This window comes from Macaca nemestrina, chromosome 2 (genome assembly GCF_043159975.1).
Source record: "Macaca nemestrina isolate mMacNem1 chromosome 2, mMacNem.hap1, whole genome shotgun sequence".
Lineage (NCBI taxonomy): Eukaryota > Metazoa > Chordata > Mammalia > Primates > Cercopithecidae > Macaca > Macaca nemestrina.
Window position 1 is genome coordinate 14370016 of NC_092126.1, and position 18253 is coordinate 14388268.

General features: G+C 39.0%; 1 protein-coding gene across 25 annotated transcripts in view; it reads left to right on the forward strand.

Moving 5' to 3' along the window:
* Window positions 1–464: 464 nt before the first annotated feature.
* LOC105470926 (cytoplasmic linker associated protein 2) overlaps window positions 465–18253 on the forward strand; it is a 220733-nt gene continuing 202944 nt past the window's right edge. For 19 of the 25 annotated variants that reach the window (XM_011723234.2, XM_011723240.2, XM_071090710.1 and 16 more), the window contains exon 1: window positions 702–911. In XM_011723234.2, the coding sequence (XP_011721536.1) occupies window positions 717–911 (195 nt within the window). In that variant the 5' untranslated portion in view covers window positions 702–716. Of the gene's footprint in view, window positions 912–18253 lie in introns of all 25 variants that reach the window. The other 6 variants (XM_071090719.1, XM_071090725.1, XM_071090727.1 and 3 more) reach the window with 1 other exon arrangement.

An 18253-nucleotide genomic window follows, 5' to 3' on the forward strand; every position in this document is an offset into this window, starting at 1 on the left:
TACATTTGCCGAAACTCATGAAGTGTACGCTGAAAATCTGTGCGTTTTACTTTATGCAAACCGAATTTATTTTTTATTTTTTTTGTAAGTATTACACAGTGACTGCGGTGGTGGCTGGAAGCAGAAGTCATGAGTGTATTCTGTTTTTTTTGTTTTTGTTTTTGTTTTTTTTAAACCGGCAGTGGGGGCGGGAAAGGGGGATGCTAAGTACCAGAAACTTTCCTAAGCGTTGAACAGAAGTGGAGGAAAACTTGGAAACGTTCTACATTTCACAGGGCGAGGGCACGCTGCCCCAGCAGCGGCTAGCGAAGAACGGCCCGCCTCCCGGCAGGCTCGAACCAAGTAGAACCCCAAGTCTCCCTACAGGTCCTACCGCTCCCAGCGGTTTCCGCAGCTACCTCCACCACCTCCTCAGCGAAGCGCTAGCCGGACGGGAGGGCCCTCGCCGGCGTCGTGCTGACGTCACGCGCGTGCTGACGTCGCCCGCGGCCGCGGCTTCTGAAGCGGGCTGGGGCTCGGGGGGCGCCGAGTTTGACTAGTTTGGGGGCGGCTGGGCGCTTGGCGTCCCTCCCGCCGCCCGCTGCGCCCCGCAAGCCGCTCCCCTGGCGGGCTAAGTGAGTCCCTCCCGCTCCCGCGGGGACCCGCACTAGAGGCTGGGCGGCGCTCGGCGAAAGTTGGCCGCTCACAGACTGGCAGGCGGGCAGGCGGCCGCAGCCATGGAGCCCCGCAGCATGGAGTACTTCTGCGCCCAGGTGCAGCAGAAGGACGTCGGCGGCCGGCTGCAGGTCGGCCAGGAGCTCCTGCTCTACCTTGGCGCCCCTGGCGCCATCCCGGACCTGGAAGAGGACCTGGGCCGCCTGGGCAAGACCGTCGACGCGCTCACCGACTGGGTGGGTTCGAGCAACTACCGGGTAAGCGACGGCGGCGAGGCTGGGCTGGTCACGCCCTCCGCGGCGGCCCTTTAATCCCCGACGCGAGCGCCGGGCCGGGAGAGCTCCCGTCCGAACCACCGCTTAAGAGGGGAAACACACTTTTGGGAGGCCGAGGCGGGCGGATCACGAGGTGGGGAGTTCGAGACCAGCCTGACCAACATGGTGCAACCCGTCTCTACTAAAAATACAAAAATTAGCCGGGCGTGGTGGCGGGCGCCTGTAATCCCAGCTACTCAGGAGGCTGAGGCAGGAGAATCGCTTGAATCTGGCAGGCGGAGGTTGCAGTGAGTCGAGATCGAGCCACTGCATTCCAGCCTGGGCGACAGAGTGAGACTCTGTCCCCCCCCCAAAAAAAAAGAAAAAAAAATAGGGGAAACAGGGGGGTCGCGCGTCCCCACTGGGCAGCGAGGACTGACTTCTGACCACGTTTTTCTACACTTGTGAACAATGACAAATTCAGCGATTCCGTGACACGTTGCGGAGTTACTAGGACACAGTATTGATCACTTATTTAAAAAAAAAAAAAGTGAAAGACTTCGACATTTGTGTTCACCTGTGTAAACACTACCCAGACCAACACTTAGAACATTAGGATACGATTTTAGGTTAATGTGTCTTAGTAGATAGGCTAATGCTGGGGAAAAAAAAGTTACAAAGATGAGGTACAAGAAGGAATGAGCCTTTCTAAAGAGTCGGTAGTAGGCAGGTTGTAATGTAGCCACGTTGGGAGGCCAGGTAAATATTTTGTATTTAACTTGCCCCGTAGTCGTTAGTAGTTACTTTTCTTTCTTGTCTTCTGGTGGCAGTGTTGCTTTAAAATGCTGCCTGCAACTTCCCATGGATGAAGTGATTCTTCTTAGTAACATATTCTCATAATCCAGCGAATAGGCTGTACTTTGAAACCTTGAAGAAAGGCAAACTCTAGAATTATGATGCAGATTTAATGGTAAAGCCCGGATGAGTTTTGGAAAGGTCAGACTTTTTACAAGGATAATAAAGTTTGAGAACCGTGTCGATGCTTCATTACATACCATCTCTTTATTATTTTTAAAAAGTTTGGGGAGTAATTTAATAATATATCATTACCATTTGGGAGATTATTTCTTCTTTGGAAGAAACAAGCTAAATTTACTCTGTAAGAAAGGCATATACATATTCACACTCAAGATAGTTGATTTTATGCTACAGCATAGACTGTTGTAGAAAGACAGCGCTTTGGTAATGTTTGCACCCCTTCCCAAGTGAAGATCGATTTGCCGTCTTCTTTTACACGTGCTGTTGTGAATTGGCTTTGGGCCGTTTCATTCATCAGATGTGCACTCAGTGAATGACAGTTGAGCAATCATGCTGATATTCTGTGATACTACAGTATGCTAATTTTCTGTTATGCCTCTGAGCCCTACTTCTACTCGGTGCTGTGTTTTTAACTGTTCTTTAAGAATTAGAATCCATCAGGGGTCTCATCCGGGTTCTTAACTGTTTTCACTACACATTTTCTCCATGCTCCTCACTAGATAATGTAGCCAAAGACAATTTCAGCAATCAGAAGAGAACTGCCATAGTCTCCCACTACCTATCTATACACTTCCTTGTAGCTGTGACCATATAATCTACCTTCTTCCTTATTAGAATAGATAAATTGCCTGTTTTCCTCATTTATGCCATTCCCTCCACAAAAGTATTAGATTCCATGCCTTCTTGCTTACTCAAGGACATTGATCCATCAATTCTGCTCTCTTTCCTAAATCACTAGTTCTCCCCATTCTGTTGAATTCTATAGCATAATAACTTTTCTGACATTGTTAGGGAAAGGGCATTCTAATTAATCTGTTGCTTTAGGTTTTATAAACTAAGTTACCCAACTGGGTAATCTTTTTAATTTTTTTTAACTTAAGATACAATAAAACATATTTAACTATTTTAAAAAGTGTGTCATAGGAGTTTTTGAACATACAAATAGAATCATATTTCTATTTCAGTTTATACTGAACAAAATACAATTTTTCTTTGGATTGGTAGTACTTCAGAATCTGAGTGTCTTAACAGTCATTGTGTTAGTAAATTTGAGTGCCTCCTGTATGCTGGGTATTCAAGATGCTAAGGATCCATCCAGCTTTAAACAAGACAAGGCCCATTCATTCAGCTTCATTAGGATATTTATCGATGACCTGTATTATCAGGAACTTACTCTTCTAGGCATTGCAGATACAGTGTGAAAAAAGACAAATCCTTGCCTTTGTGGACTTAGATTCTAGTAGGAGGAGAGGAATAAGCAAGAAAGATAAATAAAATGTATAGTGTGTTAGATGGTGTTAAGTGGTTTGGAAAAAAAAAAACAGTGAAGGGAATAGGGAATACTAGGCAAGATGCATATGTTGGAATTTTAAATAGTTGGTCATTGAAGACCTCATTGAGAAGGTGACTTAACAGAAAATGGGAAAATGAGATCCCTGCCATTGCGTTAGAAAGAGGTAGACAGGTATAGAAATTAGATCATTTCAGGTAGCATGTGCTTGTAAGTAAACGTGGTTTGAAATGCTTATGAGACTCTACTTTGGGTGGTCAAAAGAGGTGACATGTGAGTGCAGACACTAAAGAAACATAAGAGTGAAGAATAATTGAAGCAGAGAAAACAGCAAATTCAAAGACCCTAGTTTTGTTGAGGAACATAAAGAAAGCCAGCCTGGCTAGAGTTTAAATGAGTGAGGTGTTAAGAAAGACGAAGTTGAGGAAGCAGGTATAAAGTCATAGGATTTTATTCTAAATATGGTGGAAGTAGCTGGGCAGGTATGAAGTCATAGAATTTTATTCTAAATGTGGTGGAGGTAACTGGGTGTGGTGGCTTGTGTCTGTAGTCCCAGCTACTTGGGAGGCTGAGACAGAAGGCTCACCTGAGGCCAGGAGTTTGAGACCAGCCTGGGCAACAGAGCAAGTTCCTGTCTAAAAAAAATAAATACAGTGGGGGGTTTTATGTGTGTAAAGGGTGGCTGCTTTGTGGAGAGTCGACTATAAAGGAGTAACAGAAGCAGCAGAGAGATAATGGTGGCTAGGCCTGGTTTGATAGCAATGGCAATGCTGAAAAGTGGAAAATTTGGGCTATGATTTGGTGGTAGATCCACTAGGAGCTCCTGTTGGATTGGATTTGAGGGTTGAAAGAAAGAGAGGAATTATGGATAATTGCCTTGCTTCAGCAGTAGGTTAGATTGTGCTATTTATTGAAATAGGGAAGACTGAGAGAACAACAAATTGGGTGAAGGATATAAAAAGTTTAGTTTTTACTGTGTTAGGTGTGAGAAGATTGTTTAACATACAAGTTGAGATGATAGACAGTTGGGGTCCCAAGTTCAATGGAGAAGTCATAATTGAAGATTCAAAATATGGAAATAGGCATATATGTAATATAGGTAGTCTGACATTTGACTTTTACTCAGAATGGTCCTACAATTTCAGGAGTTCTCAAATTTTTACATGGTATTACGGCAATAAAAATTGCTTCATAAAATACAGTTAAGTATGATAACCACCATTTACAGAGTCCTTAGTGAGTACCAGGCACTGTCTCAAATGCTTTATTTGCATTGTCTCATTTAATCTTTAAGATGGCCTTTGGAAATCGGTGTACTATTATTTTCCTTTTTTTGTAGAAAAGGAGACATAAGTATATTGCTTTAGACCATAGACCTGGTAAATTAGTGGAGGAGTTGCTTGAGCCTCGGAAGATTAGAATATCCATATTCCTTTTCTCTACTTTTATAAACCTCTTCAATATTCTATTATTTGCCAGCTCTACTTTTACTTTTGTATATTATGAGGATTAGTAACATTTACATTTCATCTGCAACCACAGGGTAAGTTGACGTTAAAAAATGGAGAAAACGCAGCCTGAGCAAGATAGTGAGACCTCATCCCTACAAAAAAATTAGCCCAGGATATTGAGACTGCACTGAGCCATGGTTGGGCCACTGTACTCCAGCCTGGGCAACAGAGCCAGACCCTGTCTCAGGGGAAAAAAAAAACAAAAAGAGAAAACAGTGAAAACATGTATGTAGCGCTATGTAGTGCAGGGCTGTGTGGTAGCATTCCATGTATTTTCTCAGAATTTAAAATCATAGCCCCTTTTGCATTCTGAGGAGGATACTTCCCACCATTGGTGTCACCTCAATTATATATCCTATAAACTATTAAGAAATATGCCATTTTTTAGTTTGCCGAAAGAGGTGAGGTTTATCTACCCATTAATACGTATTGATGTTGCCTATTCCATTTACCTGCTGTATAGGTGAACATTCAGTTGTTTTTATGTTGCCTATTCCATTTACCTGTTGTATAGGTGAACATCCAGGTTGTTTTTAATTCTTTATTTTTAACATTGTCCTTTTTGTCACCTTGTTACATATGTATCAAAAATTTTTCTGTGGTGGTGATTCTCAATCCTGTCAGTCAGTTCCCTCTTTTAATTACCCCTTCTTCGTTTTCAATTCTGAAATAAAATTTATAGATAATATCTGATACACATAAATTTTAAAAACCCCTGTAATGTACTAGCTGTACTATAAAGGAAAATCACACATAATTTATGAGGTAAAATATATTTTGACATGTAAGTATGTCAACCTGACTACCCATGAAAACATAATGATAGTTACATGGTTGTAAATGCTGCCGCCACCAATTCAGACCACTACAGGTATGTAGTTGCTGGTGATTCATGCTTTTTTTTTTTTGAGATGGAGTTTTGCTGTTGTCGCCCAGGCTGGAGTGCAGTAATGCAATCTCAGCACATTGCATCCTCCACCTCGTGGGTTCAAGTGGTTCTCCTGCCTCAGCCTCCCGAGTAGCTGGGATTACAGGCGCACGCCACCACACCCAGCTTATTTTGTATTTTCAGTGGAGACAGGGTTTCGCCATGTAGGCCAGGCTGCTCTCAAACTCCTGACCTCAGATGATCCACCCGCCTTGGCCTCCCAAAGTGTTGAGATTACAGGCATGAACCACTGCGCCCGGCATTGAGTCACCCTTTCACCAGTGACATTACTGTTGGTGATTATGATATTCTGGAACTCTAAATTCTGAACCTCATTTCTTTGAACTTGAAGAGTTTTACCACCCCACGTGACATCTATTTCATTAAGCTCACCCATTAATCATACCCTTACATTCATTCTTTTTTTAAAAAAAATTTTATTATAATTTCAGTGGTTTTGAGGGTACAGGTGGCTTTTGGTTATGTGGATAAGTCCTTTGTTGGTGATTTCTGAGATTTTAGTGCACTTGTCATCCAAGCAGTGTACACTACCGATACATAGTCTTTTATCCCTCAACCTCCTCCCTGAGTTCCCAAAGTTTGTTTTATCATTCTTATGCCTTTGATTCCTTATAGCTTAGCTCCTAACTTGTAAGTGACAACATACGATGTTTGATTTTCTGAGTTTCACTTAGAATAATGGCCTCCAGCTCATCCAAGTTGCTGTAAATGACATGGTTTTGTTCCTTTTTATGGCTGAGTAGTATTCCATGGTGTATGTGCACCACATTTTCTTTATCCACTCATTGGTTAATGGGCACTTAGGTTGGTTCCATGTCTTTGCAGTTGTGAATTGTGCTGCTATAAACATGCATGTGCCTGTGTCTTTTTTATATAATGACTTCTTTTCCTTTGGGTAGATACCCAGTAGGGGGATTGCTGGATGGAATGGTGGTTCTACTTTTAGTTCTTTAAGGAATCTCCATACTGTTTTCCATAGTGGACACCAGCAGTGTAAAAGTGTACCTTTTTCATCACATCATATCACACCAACATCCATTGTTTTTTTGACTCTTTAATTATGGCCATTCTTGCAGGGGTAAGGTGGTATCTCATTGTGATTTTAATTTGCATTTCCCTGATGATTAGTGATGTTGAACATTTTTTCGTATGTTTGTTGGCCAGTTGTATATCTTCTTTTGGAAATTGTCTATTCATATGCTTTGCCCACTTTTTGATGGGATTGTTTTGTTTTTTTTCCTTGCTGATTTGAGTTCCTTGTAGATTCTGGATACTAGTCCTTGCATTCATTCTTAATTCTATTTTCTCTCTTCATTCTTGTTTTATGGTCCTCATTTGATAAAATGTTATACTGAGCTGAGCATGGTGGCTCACACTCGTAATCCCAGCACTTTGGGAGGCTGAGGCAGGGCGATCACTTGAGGTCAGGAGTTTGATACCAGCCTGGGCAACACGGTGAAACCCCGTCTCTACTAAAAAAAAAAAAAATAAGAAAAATTAGCCAGGTATGGTGGTGCATGCCTGTAATCCTAGCTATTTGGGAGGCTCAGGTGGGAGGATCCCTTGAACCTGCTAGGCAGAGTTTGCAGTGAGCTGAGATTGTGACACTACACTCCAGCCTGGGTGACAGAACGAGACTTTGTCTCAGAAGAAAAGTGCAATACTGGTTAATCCCACTCTGCCTACCCTATACCTGCACTAGTGCAACTGAAGATGTTTGGGGAAAAACACAAAACCTCTTTAACTGGCTTCATTTTAAATTCCTGACCATCATGTGGGCCCTTAATGCTGCCTGAAAGTCATACTATATTTTCTTAGTTCATTCACTTTTTCACTTAAACAACTATTCTACATCTTTTCCTCTCCGCTTGGTCCTACTGGTACCTCTTCTACAATCATTGTCAGCTGAGGCAGGCATTGCTTCCGACTTCACTGAGAAAATGGAAGGAATCAGTTTCTTTTTTGAGATGGAGTCTCACTCTGTCTCCAGGCTGAAGTGCAGTGGCATGATCTCAGCTTACTGCGAAGTCCACCTCCCGGGTTCAAGCGATTCTCCTGTCTCAGCCTCCAGAGTAGCTGGAACTACAGGTGCCCACCACCAGGCCCAGCTAATTTTTGTATTTTTAGTGGAGACGGGGTTTCACCATGTTGGCCAGGTTGGTCTCAAATTCCTGACCTGTGATGATCCGCCCGCCTTGGCCTCCCAAAGTACTGGGATTATAGGCGTGAGCCACTGCGCCTGGCCAACTCCTAGGTAATTTAAAGTGTGAGTATCATAAATGCTATTTTTTCTTTTGTATTTTTATTATTTATTTATTTTAGAGACAGGATCTTGCTCTGTTGCCCAGGCTGGAATGTAGTGGCACGATCATAGCTCACTGTATCCTCCAGTTCCTGGGCTCAAGTGACCCTCTGGCCTCAGTCTTCTGAGTAGCTGGAACTATAGGTAAGAGCCACTATACCTTTAAAAATTATGTTTTTTGGCTTATAGAAATAAAATGGCATTTGGTATATTGATTTTTATGGCTAGCCTGCTTATTATTGTAATAATTAAAAACATTTTTTCTCCAATTTATAGATTTTTAAAAGGTTTTCTATATGTATATCACAGACTAACAACAGTTTTGCTTGGTTTTGGTGTATTGGCTAAGACCCTTAGGATTAAGATGAATAAAACACCTTGTGTTCTGGGTACCAAGGGTGTTTTCTAACATCTCACCATTAGGAATCATGCTCTCTTTAATTACAAAAACTTTATTATGGAGAATTTTGAACATATGTAAAGGTAGACAGTAAAATAAATTCAGCCACAATGTTTATCAGCCCATGGCCAATCCTACCCCATCACTATGTCACAAACGACAGATATCATACCGTTTCATCCCCAGGACTTCCTAGTTACTGTCTCAAAGATACATGTTCTTTTTAAAAATTTATTAATGTAACCTCAACATCATCAGAATTATAAAACAATAATTCCTTGATGTCACATGTCCAGGGTTCACATTTCTAAATCTTTTAGTAAGTTATTTTAAGAAAAGTTAGGAACCAAATAAGAGCCACATCTTGTGATTCATTAATATATTATCTTCCTATTGCTGCTAACAAATTATGACACACTAGCTTATACACTTATACATTTTTTGTTTTACAGTTCTATAGGTCAAAAATCTAAAATGGGTTTCATTGGGATAAAATCAAGGTGTCAGCAGGATTATATTCCTTCTAGAGACTTTAGGGGAGAATTTTCCAGCTTCTAGGGGATGGCTACTTTGCTTGATTCTTGGTATCTTTCTCCATCTTCAAAGCCAGCAGTATAACATCTTCAAATCTCTTCGTCTGACCTCTCTGTCATCAAATCTCTGACTGTGGCTCTTGGCCTCCTTTTTATAAATACCCTTGTCTTTATAAGGATTCCCCCTTATAAGGACCCTTCAAATAAATCCACACATACATAGCTAATTTTTGACAAAGACACCAAGAATACACAATGGGGAAAGGATAGTGTCTTCAATACACAGTATTGGAGATACTGGATATACTGGATATCCACGTGCAAAAGAATGAAATTGGACCCTTACTTTACACCATACACAATAATTACCTCAAAATTGATTAAAGACTTAAATGCAAGACCTAAAACTGTAAAACTCCTAAAATAAAACGTAGGGGGAAATATCCTTGACTTTGGTCTTGGCAGTGATTTTTTTGATTTGACGTGAAAATACTGCCAACAAAAGCAAAAATAAACAGGGGAACTACATCAAACTACAGAGTTTTCTGGACAGCAAAGGAAGCAATCAAAACAAAATGGCAGTCTACTGAATGGGAGAAAATACTTGCAAATCATATTTGATAAGGGTTTAGTATCCAAAATGTATGAGATGCTCATCTAACTCAATATTTGAGAAGATACCAACATCAGTAATTGTTAGGGTAATGTAATTCAGAACTACGATGAAATGTCACCTCATACCAATTAGGATGTCTGTTATCAAAAAATCAAAAGATAGCAAGTATTGGAGAGGATGTGGAGAAGAAAATTGTACACTGTTGATGGGAATGTAAATTGGTACAGCTATCATGGAAAATGGTAAGGAGGTTCCTCAGAAAATTAAAAATAGAACTACCATGTGCTCCACTTCTGAGTATATATCCAAAGAAAATAAATCACTGTCTCAAAGAGATATTTGCATTCCCTTGTTCATTGCACCATTATTCACAATAGCCAGGATGTGGAAACCACTGTGTCCATAAACAGATGAATGGATAAAGAAAATGTGGGATGTGTGTATGTATGTGTTTATATGTATATATATATATACACATACATAACACATAACACACACACAAAGGAATATTATGCAGCCTTAAAAAGAAGGATATCCTGCCATTTGTGACAACATGGATGAACCTGGAAGACATACTAAGTGAAATAAGCCAGACACAGAAAGACAAATACAGCATGATCTTACTTTTATGTCAAATCTTTAAAAAAAAAAAAAAAAAAAGTCAAATTTATAGATAGTAACAGAATAGTATGGTGATTACCAAGGGTTGAGGGATGTGGAAAAAGGGGAGATATTTGTCAAAGGGTACATGTTTTCTGTTATGAGTAAGTTCTGGAAACCTAATGCACGGTATGGTGACTATGGTTAATCTATATTGTACTTGAAATTTACTAAGAGCGTAGATGTCACGTTCTCACCACAGAACAGATGGGGAGGGAGACCCTTGTGATACCTTTAGGCCTAGGATAATCCAGGGTAATTTTTCCCTCTCAAGATCCTTAATTATATCTGCAGAGTCCCTTTTGCCAAGTGTGATACCATATTCAGAGGTTCTGGGAGTCAGGATGTGAACGCCTTTGTGAGGTTATTATTCTGCCTGCAAGAGTCAACGTATTTATTAAGTCTCTTTTAATGTTTCCCCCTTAGTCTCTTTCTATTTAAAAAAATTCTTGAGTTTTATTTGTGTAAATTTTTCCCACAGTCTGGATTTTGCCAGTTTCATTTGTGTAATGATGTTTGACTGTTCCCTCAGTTTTTCCTGTAAATTGGTAATTTAGTTGGATCTGAAACTTAATTTGAGTCCTTTTTTGGGGGGCCGGGGGGCAAGACTATTTAATAGGAAATACTCTCCTTCCATCTCCTTCCTGGAGGCACATGAGATATGGAAGGCACACAAGCTCTAGGTCTATTTTTTTGTGTGTGTGATGTTAGAGGCCATTAGCATTCAGTGTCTAGATCTATTAATTCATTAGAGTTTGCAAAACGATGATATTTGAATTCTGTTATTTCTTCATTTATTGGCTGGAATAGTTTTATAAAGAGAAACTTTCCCCATTTACAGCTATTTACCCAGTGATATGGTTTATATAGAATGGTAGGTATATTTCTGTGATTCTTTGCATTTACTTACTAATTGTGAAAATAATGGTTTTTTTTTTTAGTATCCTTCAAATGTTTTGGTTTTGTTTTCATATAATTATGAACATATGTATTTAAATATACCTAATGTGTTTCAAGACAATGCAGTTATTATCCTTTTTGATATTCAAACTGTCCTATCTTGACATGACCCTAGTAATCTTTGACTGCTTCTTTGCTGTCTGATATCACAAGATGTATTTCCTCCTCCAGCCCAGGAATGAGCCTCCTCTCCATGAAACTCTTGATCTTTTTTCATGGGAAGGGGTGCCTGGAAACTGCAATGTGGTGCTAGTGGTATTCATTGTCCTTGTTTGGTCATTGTTTCTAGATTTCTTTCAGTGGACAGAATTAGATCTTATTTTATTTGGTTAATTTTTATGTTTTGAGACAGAGTCTCTCTGTCTGTTGCCTAGTCTGGAGTGCAGTGGCACAAACACAACTCACTGCAGCCTCAACCTCCTGGGCTCAAGCAATCCTCTTACCTCAGCCTCCCAAGTAGCTGGGACTACAGGTGCACACCACCATGCCCAACTAACTTAAAACATTTTTTTTCTAGAGGTAGGATCTCCCTGTGTTGCCCAGGCTGGTCTTGAACTCCTAGGCTCAAGCAGTCCTCCCGTCTCAGCATCCCAAAGTACTGGGATTACAGGCATAAGCCGCTACACATGACCTAGATTTTATTTTAATTTTAAAGAAAAATATATCATGAGTTCATACGGATATTTCTAATTCAGATTTAAGACTACAGTTTTTACTTCTGTCTTCTATCTGTATCTTTTTTCTGTCAACAACAATAAGATTTATAAAGACCATTAGCTGTATTTTTCAGTTTTGTTTTTGTCTCTAGGATATATCCCATTGACAAGATAGGGCCAAATTACTGTGTTTCAAGTCACTTGGAAATAGTCTTTTTTGTGGTTATGCTACTAACTCGATGTAAATTTAGATTCATTTATTTTATTTCATTGAAAATGAAATGAAATGAAATAAAATAGTTGTTTTTCATTGAAAATGAAATAAAATAGTTTTTGCTAAAAGAAGGTGTCTTCAAAGAACTCTAGTTTCTCTCTCTGTTCCTTGTATCCTGTTCTCACCATTAAAATTTTATTTTCCATCATTGTGTCTGTGTATGTTTTTTGTTTGTTTTTTGGGACAGGATCTCACTCTGTTGCCCAGGTTAGAGTGCGGTGGCACCATCATGACTTACTGCAGACTTGATGTCCCAGGCTCAGGTGATCCTCTCACTTCAGCCTCCCTAGCAACTGGGACCACAGGCGCATGCCACCATGCCTAATTTTTTATGTCTTGTAGAGATGGGGTCTTGCCATGTTGTGCAGGCTGGTATCAAACTCCTGGGCTCAAGTGATGCTCCCACCTTGACCTCCCAAAGTTCTGGGATTACATGCATGCGCCACCGCACCCAGCCATCGTTTTTTTTTTAAAACATTTATGTCTGTCTATATCTATTTAATTTCCCTTTTTTTGATATACATACTTCTCCCAACTTTGCTTTTTTCACTTAACAGTATATTGTGGAGATTGTTGCATAGCAGAATTAGGGTAGTCTTCATTTTTATTTTTAAAGTGTCATAGTATCCTGTAGTGTGGATACACCATGGTTTATTGAATCTGTCCCATATTGATGAATGTTTGGATAGTTTCCAGTCTCTTGTAGTGAATAATTTTTGCATGTCTTTTCATAATTTTACTTGTATATCTTGGGGATAGATTCCTAAGTATATTCTTAAGAGTACACATTTTTCCTGCTTTTTGAGATAACTGCTTGGCTCATGTATGTGTAGTTGAGTCTATTTTGGATTTTCAATTTTGTTTAACAGCTCTATTGATATCTCATTCTATATAATTCACTCATTTGAAGTGTATATTACATTGATTTTGTAATAGCTACAGGTTTGTGCAACCATCACGACAGTAAATTTTAAAACGTTTTCATCACCTCCAAAAGAACTCTATACCCTTTAGCTATTATCCCACCCTCCATACCCACCCCAACCTAGTCCTAAGCTACCACTATTCTACTTATCTTTATAGATTTGCCTATTGTAGACATTTCTTATAAATTGAACCATATAACATGTAGCCTCTTGTGACTAGCTTCATTGAATTGAGATATTTTCAAGGTTAATCTATGTTATAGCATGTATCAGCCATTCCTATTTATGGCTGAGTAAAATTCTATTGTATGCATATACCACGTTTTGTTTATCTGTGCATCAGTTGATGGACATGTGGGCTGTTTCCACCTTTGACTATATTGTGAATAATGCAGTGAACATTGATGTACAGGTACACATGGCTGTATCTGTTTGAGTTCACTTCCTTGGGGTATATACCTAAGAGTGGAATTCCTGGGCCATGTGGTAAATTTATGTTTAGCTTTAGAAGGAACTGCCAAACTGTTTTCTTCAATGGCTGCACCATTTTACATTACCACCAGCAGCATATAAGGGTTCCAATCTCTCTGCTCCTGCTTCAGCCTCCCAAGTAGCTGGGACTACAGGTGCATGCCACCATGCCCAGCTAATTTTTGATATTTTTAGTAGAGACGGGTTTCACCGGGTTAGCCAGGATGGTCTCAATCTCCTGACCTCAGCTGATCCACCCACTTTGGCCTCTCAAAGTGCTGGGATTACAGGCGTGAGCCACTGTGCCTGACTGCCATTCGTATATCTTATTTGGAGAAATGCCTATTCAAGTTCTTTGCTCATTTTTGTTTTTTAATAGGTTTTATTTTTTTAGAGCAGTTTTAGGTTCACAGTAAAATTGAGTAAGAGAGACAGATTTCTCATATATCCCTCTGCTTCCGCATAATGCACAGCCTCCTCCACTGGCAGCATTCCCTACCAGAGTGATACATTTGTTATAATTGATGAGCCTACATTCACACATCATTGTCACTCAAGGTCCACAGTTTACATTAGGGTTCACTCTAAGTATTGTACGTGCTATAGGTTTTGATAAATGTACCTAACATTATAGTATTATGCAGAATAGTTTTATTGCCCTGAAAATCCTCTGTGCTCTGCCTAAAACTTCCTCTTTCCCCCAATACCTGGCAATCCTTTTACCATCTCCATAGTTTTGCCTTTTCCAAATGTCATATAGTTTGACTCCAACAGTATGAAGCCTTTTCAGGCTAACTTCTTTTACTTAGTAGCATACATTTAAGGTTCTTTCATGTCTTATTCATGCCTTGATAGCTCATTTCCTTTTAGTGCTGAATACTATTCCATTGTCTGAATGTACTACATGTTTATCCATTCTGCTACTCAGGGACATCTTGGTTGCTTCCAAGTTTTGCTAACTGTGAATAAAGTTGCTTTAAACATGAGTGTGGGCTGGTCATGGTGGCGCATGCCTGTAATCCCAGCCCTTTGGGAGGCCAAGGCGGGTGGATCGCTTGTGTCCAGGAGTTGAAGACCAGCTTGGTCAACGTGGTGAAACCCTATCTCTACAAAAAACAAAAACAAAAAATTTGAGTTTGTAGGTGTTTTGTGGACATTAGTTTTCAACTCCTTTGGCTAAATACCAAGGAACATGAATGATCATTGGATCATATGGGGGAGAGTATATTTAGCTTTATAAGAAACTGCCAAAATAACTGTACCATTTTGCATTCCCACCAGTGGTGAATGAGAGTTCCTCTCTCTCCCTACCTTTGTCAACACTTAGTGTTGTAGGTGAATTGGGTTATGGCCATTTTAATAGGTGTGTAGTGGTATCGTAATTTTATTTGCAATTCCTAATGACATATGATGTTGAGAATCTCTTCATGTGCTTATTTGCTGTTTATGTATCTTACATCTTTTTTGGTGAGGCACTGTTTGGATCTTTTGCCCAGTTTTTGAATTGTTTATTTTCTTGTTGAGTTTTAAGAGTTCTTTGTATATTTTGCATTACAGTCTTTTATCAGATGTGTATTTTGCAAATATTTTCTCCCAGTCTGTGGCTTGTTTTCTCATTCTCTAGACATCTTTCATAGAACAAAAGTTTTTAATTTTAGTGAAGTCCAGCTTAACAGTTATTTCTTTCATGGACCATGCCTTTGGTATCATATCTAGAAAGACATTGCCACACCAAGGTCAGTTAGATTTTTTCTTATGTTATTTTCTAGGAGTTTTTTATTTTACGTTTAGTTTTATGATCCTTTTTTTTTGGGAAGGACGTAAGGTCTCTGTCTAGATTAATTTTTTTGCATGTGGATCTCAATTGTTGCAATACCATTTGTTGAAAATCTTTTCTTCATGATACTGCCTTTGCTTTTTTGTGAGAGATCATTTGACTATATTCATGTGAGTGTATTTCCAGACTTTCTATTCTTTTCTGTTTGCTCATTTTAAAAAATGGATTATTTGTCCTTTTACTATTAAGTTGTAAAAGTTCTTATGGATACAAGTCCCTTATCAGATATATGTTTTACAAATATTTTCCCCTATTCTGTTGGTTGTCTTTTCACTTTCTTCATGGTGTTTTTTTGAAGACTAGGTGTTTTTAGTTTTGATAAACTCTAATTCTTTCTTTATTTGTTGTTTATGCTTTTTATGTCCTGTCTAAGAAACCATGGCCAGTGTCACAATGATTTACCCCATGTTTTCTTCTAATAGCTATGGAGTTTTAGCTCTCACATTTAGGTTTATGATTCATTTTGAGTTAATTTTTATGTATGGTGTGAGGTAGTGGTCCACATTCATCCAGTTGTCCTAGTACCATATGTTGAATCATTCCCCATTGAATGGTCTTGACACCCTTGTTGAAAATCAGTTGCCCATAAAAATATATGGGTTTATTTCTGGACTCTGAGTTCTATTTCATTAATTTATATTTTTCTCCTTGTGCCATTGTCACACTGTCTTGATTACAGAAGCTTTGTAGGATGTTTTGAAATTGGGAAATTTGAGTCTTCCAACTTTTTCAAGCTTGTTTTGACAATTCTGGGCCCCTTGAATTTTCATATGAATTTTAGAATAGGCTTGTTAAATTCTACAGTGAACCCAGTTGGCTATCAGATAAGTATTTTGAAAATATTTTCTCTTAATCTGTGCCTGGATTTTTCATTTTCTTAGCCATGTCTTTTAACAAGCAGAAGTTCTTAGTGAAGTCTGCTTCATCGATTTTTAAAATTTTATGTTGTCTTCAAGAATCTTTTATGTTTTTTTCTTTTATGTTTCTTTTCATGTTGTCTCTAAGAATTATTTGTGTACTCCAGGTGTAAAGATTTTCTCCTGTGTTTTCTTCTAGTAGTTTTATAGTTTTAGGTTTTATGTTTATGTCTGATACATTTTTGAGTTGATTTTTGTAAATTATGTGATGTATAGGTTGAGGTTCATTTTTTATTTTGCATATGGATATCCAATTGTAACATCACCATTTATTGAAAAAGTATATTTCTTTCCTTCATTGAATTGCCTTTGCACAGTTGTTGGATATCAATTGACTATGTATGTGTATGTCTATTTTCCTACTCCCTCTTCTGTTTCATTCATCTATATATTTGTTTGTTCTTTTGAGACAGGGTATTACTTTGTTACCCAGGCTGGAGTGCAGTAGTACATTCATAGGTCACTACAGCTTCAAACTTTTGGGCTCCAGTGATCCTCCTGCTTCAGCCTCTTGAGTAACTGGTATTACGTGCCTGTGCCACCATGGCCAGCTACTTTTAAAATGTTTTTTAGGGACAGGGTCTCACTATGTTGCCCAGGCAGGTCTCCAGCGATCCTCTTGTCTCAGCTTCCAGAAGTACTGGGATTACAGGAATGTGCCTCTGTGCACAGCCCCCACATTGTCTTGATTACTATAGGTTTATATTAAGTCTTCGAATCAGATAATTGCACTTTAACTTCATTTTTCTTATTCAATATTGATATGAGTGTTCTAATTCATTTACCTTTCTATATACATTTCAGGATCAGCTTGTCAATTTCTGCATCAAATTCTACTGGAATTTTTATTGGGATTGCATTCACACAAGAACAATTTGTGGGGTTTCAAATCTTTATAATATTAAGTTGTCCAATTCATGAATTTGGTATATATATATATCCATTTATTTAGCTCTTCTTCGATCACTTTCATTAGCATTTTGTGATTTCAACATGTAGATCTTGGACTTAATTGTTAGAATTATATCTAAGTATTTTGTGATTGTTGTTAGTTTTGTAAATGATACAGTATTTTGAAAATTCCCGATTGTTGAGTGCTGGTATATATGGATACAGTTGATTTTTTTTTTTTTGAGACGGAGTTTCACTCTTGTCACCCAGGCTAGAGTGCAATAGCGCGATCTCAGCTCACTGTAACCTCTGCCTCCCAGGTTCAAGTGATTCTACTGCCTCAGCCTCCCTAGTAGCTGAGATTACAGGCACCCGCTACCACACCTGACTAATTTTTTTGTATTTTTTAGTAGAGACAGAGTTTTACCATGTTGGTCAGGCTGGTCTCAAACTCCTGACCTCAGGTGATCTGCCTGCCTCACCCTCCCAAAGTGCTGGGATTACAGGCATGAGCCACCACGCCTGGCCCACAATTGATTTTTTTATAGTGACCTTTTATCTCATGACTTTACTAAACTCAATAGACCTAGTATTTGTTTTAGAGTGTCAGTTTTTAGAGTAATTAAATACATATATTTTATGTATTTTAAAGGTTTTTTTGTTTGTTTGAGACAGTGTCTTGATTTGTTGCCAGGCTGGAGTGCAGTGGCACAATCTCGGCTTACTGTAGCCTCTGCCTTCCAAGTTCAAATGATTCTCGTGCCTCAGCCTCCGGAGTAGCTGGGATTACAGTTATGTGCCACCACACCCAGCTAATTTTTGTATTTTTAGTAGAGATGGGGTTTTGCCATGTTGGCCAGGCTGGTCTCGAACTCCTGACCTCAGGTGATCTTCCGGCCTCCCAAAGTGCTGGGGTTATAGGCACGAGCCACTGTCCCCAGCTTATTTTTAAGGTTTTAAATATTTATTTTAATTTCAACTATTTCCTGTTATTTCTTAGCGTAGATCTAAGTTTTTGTCTGCTGTCGTGTATTTTTTTCCTCGAAGATTTTCCCTTAACATTTTTTGTGATACAGGTCTCTTGTAATGAATTCTATCAGATTTTGTTTGTTT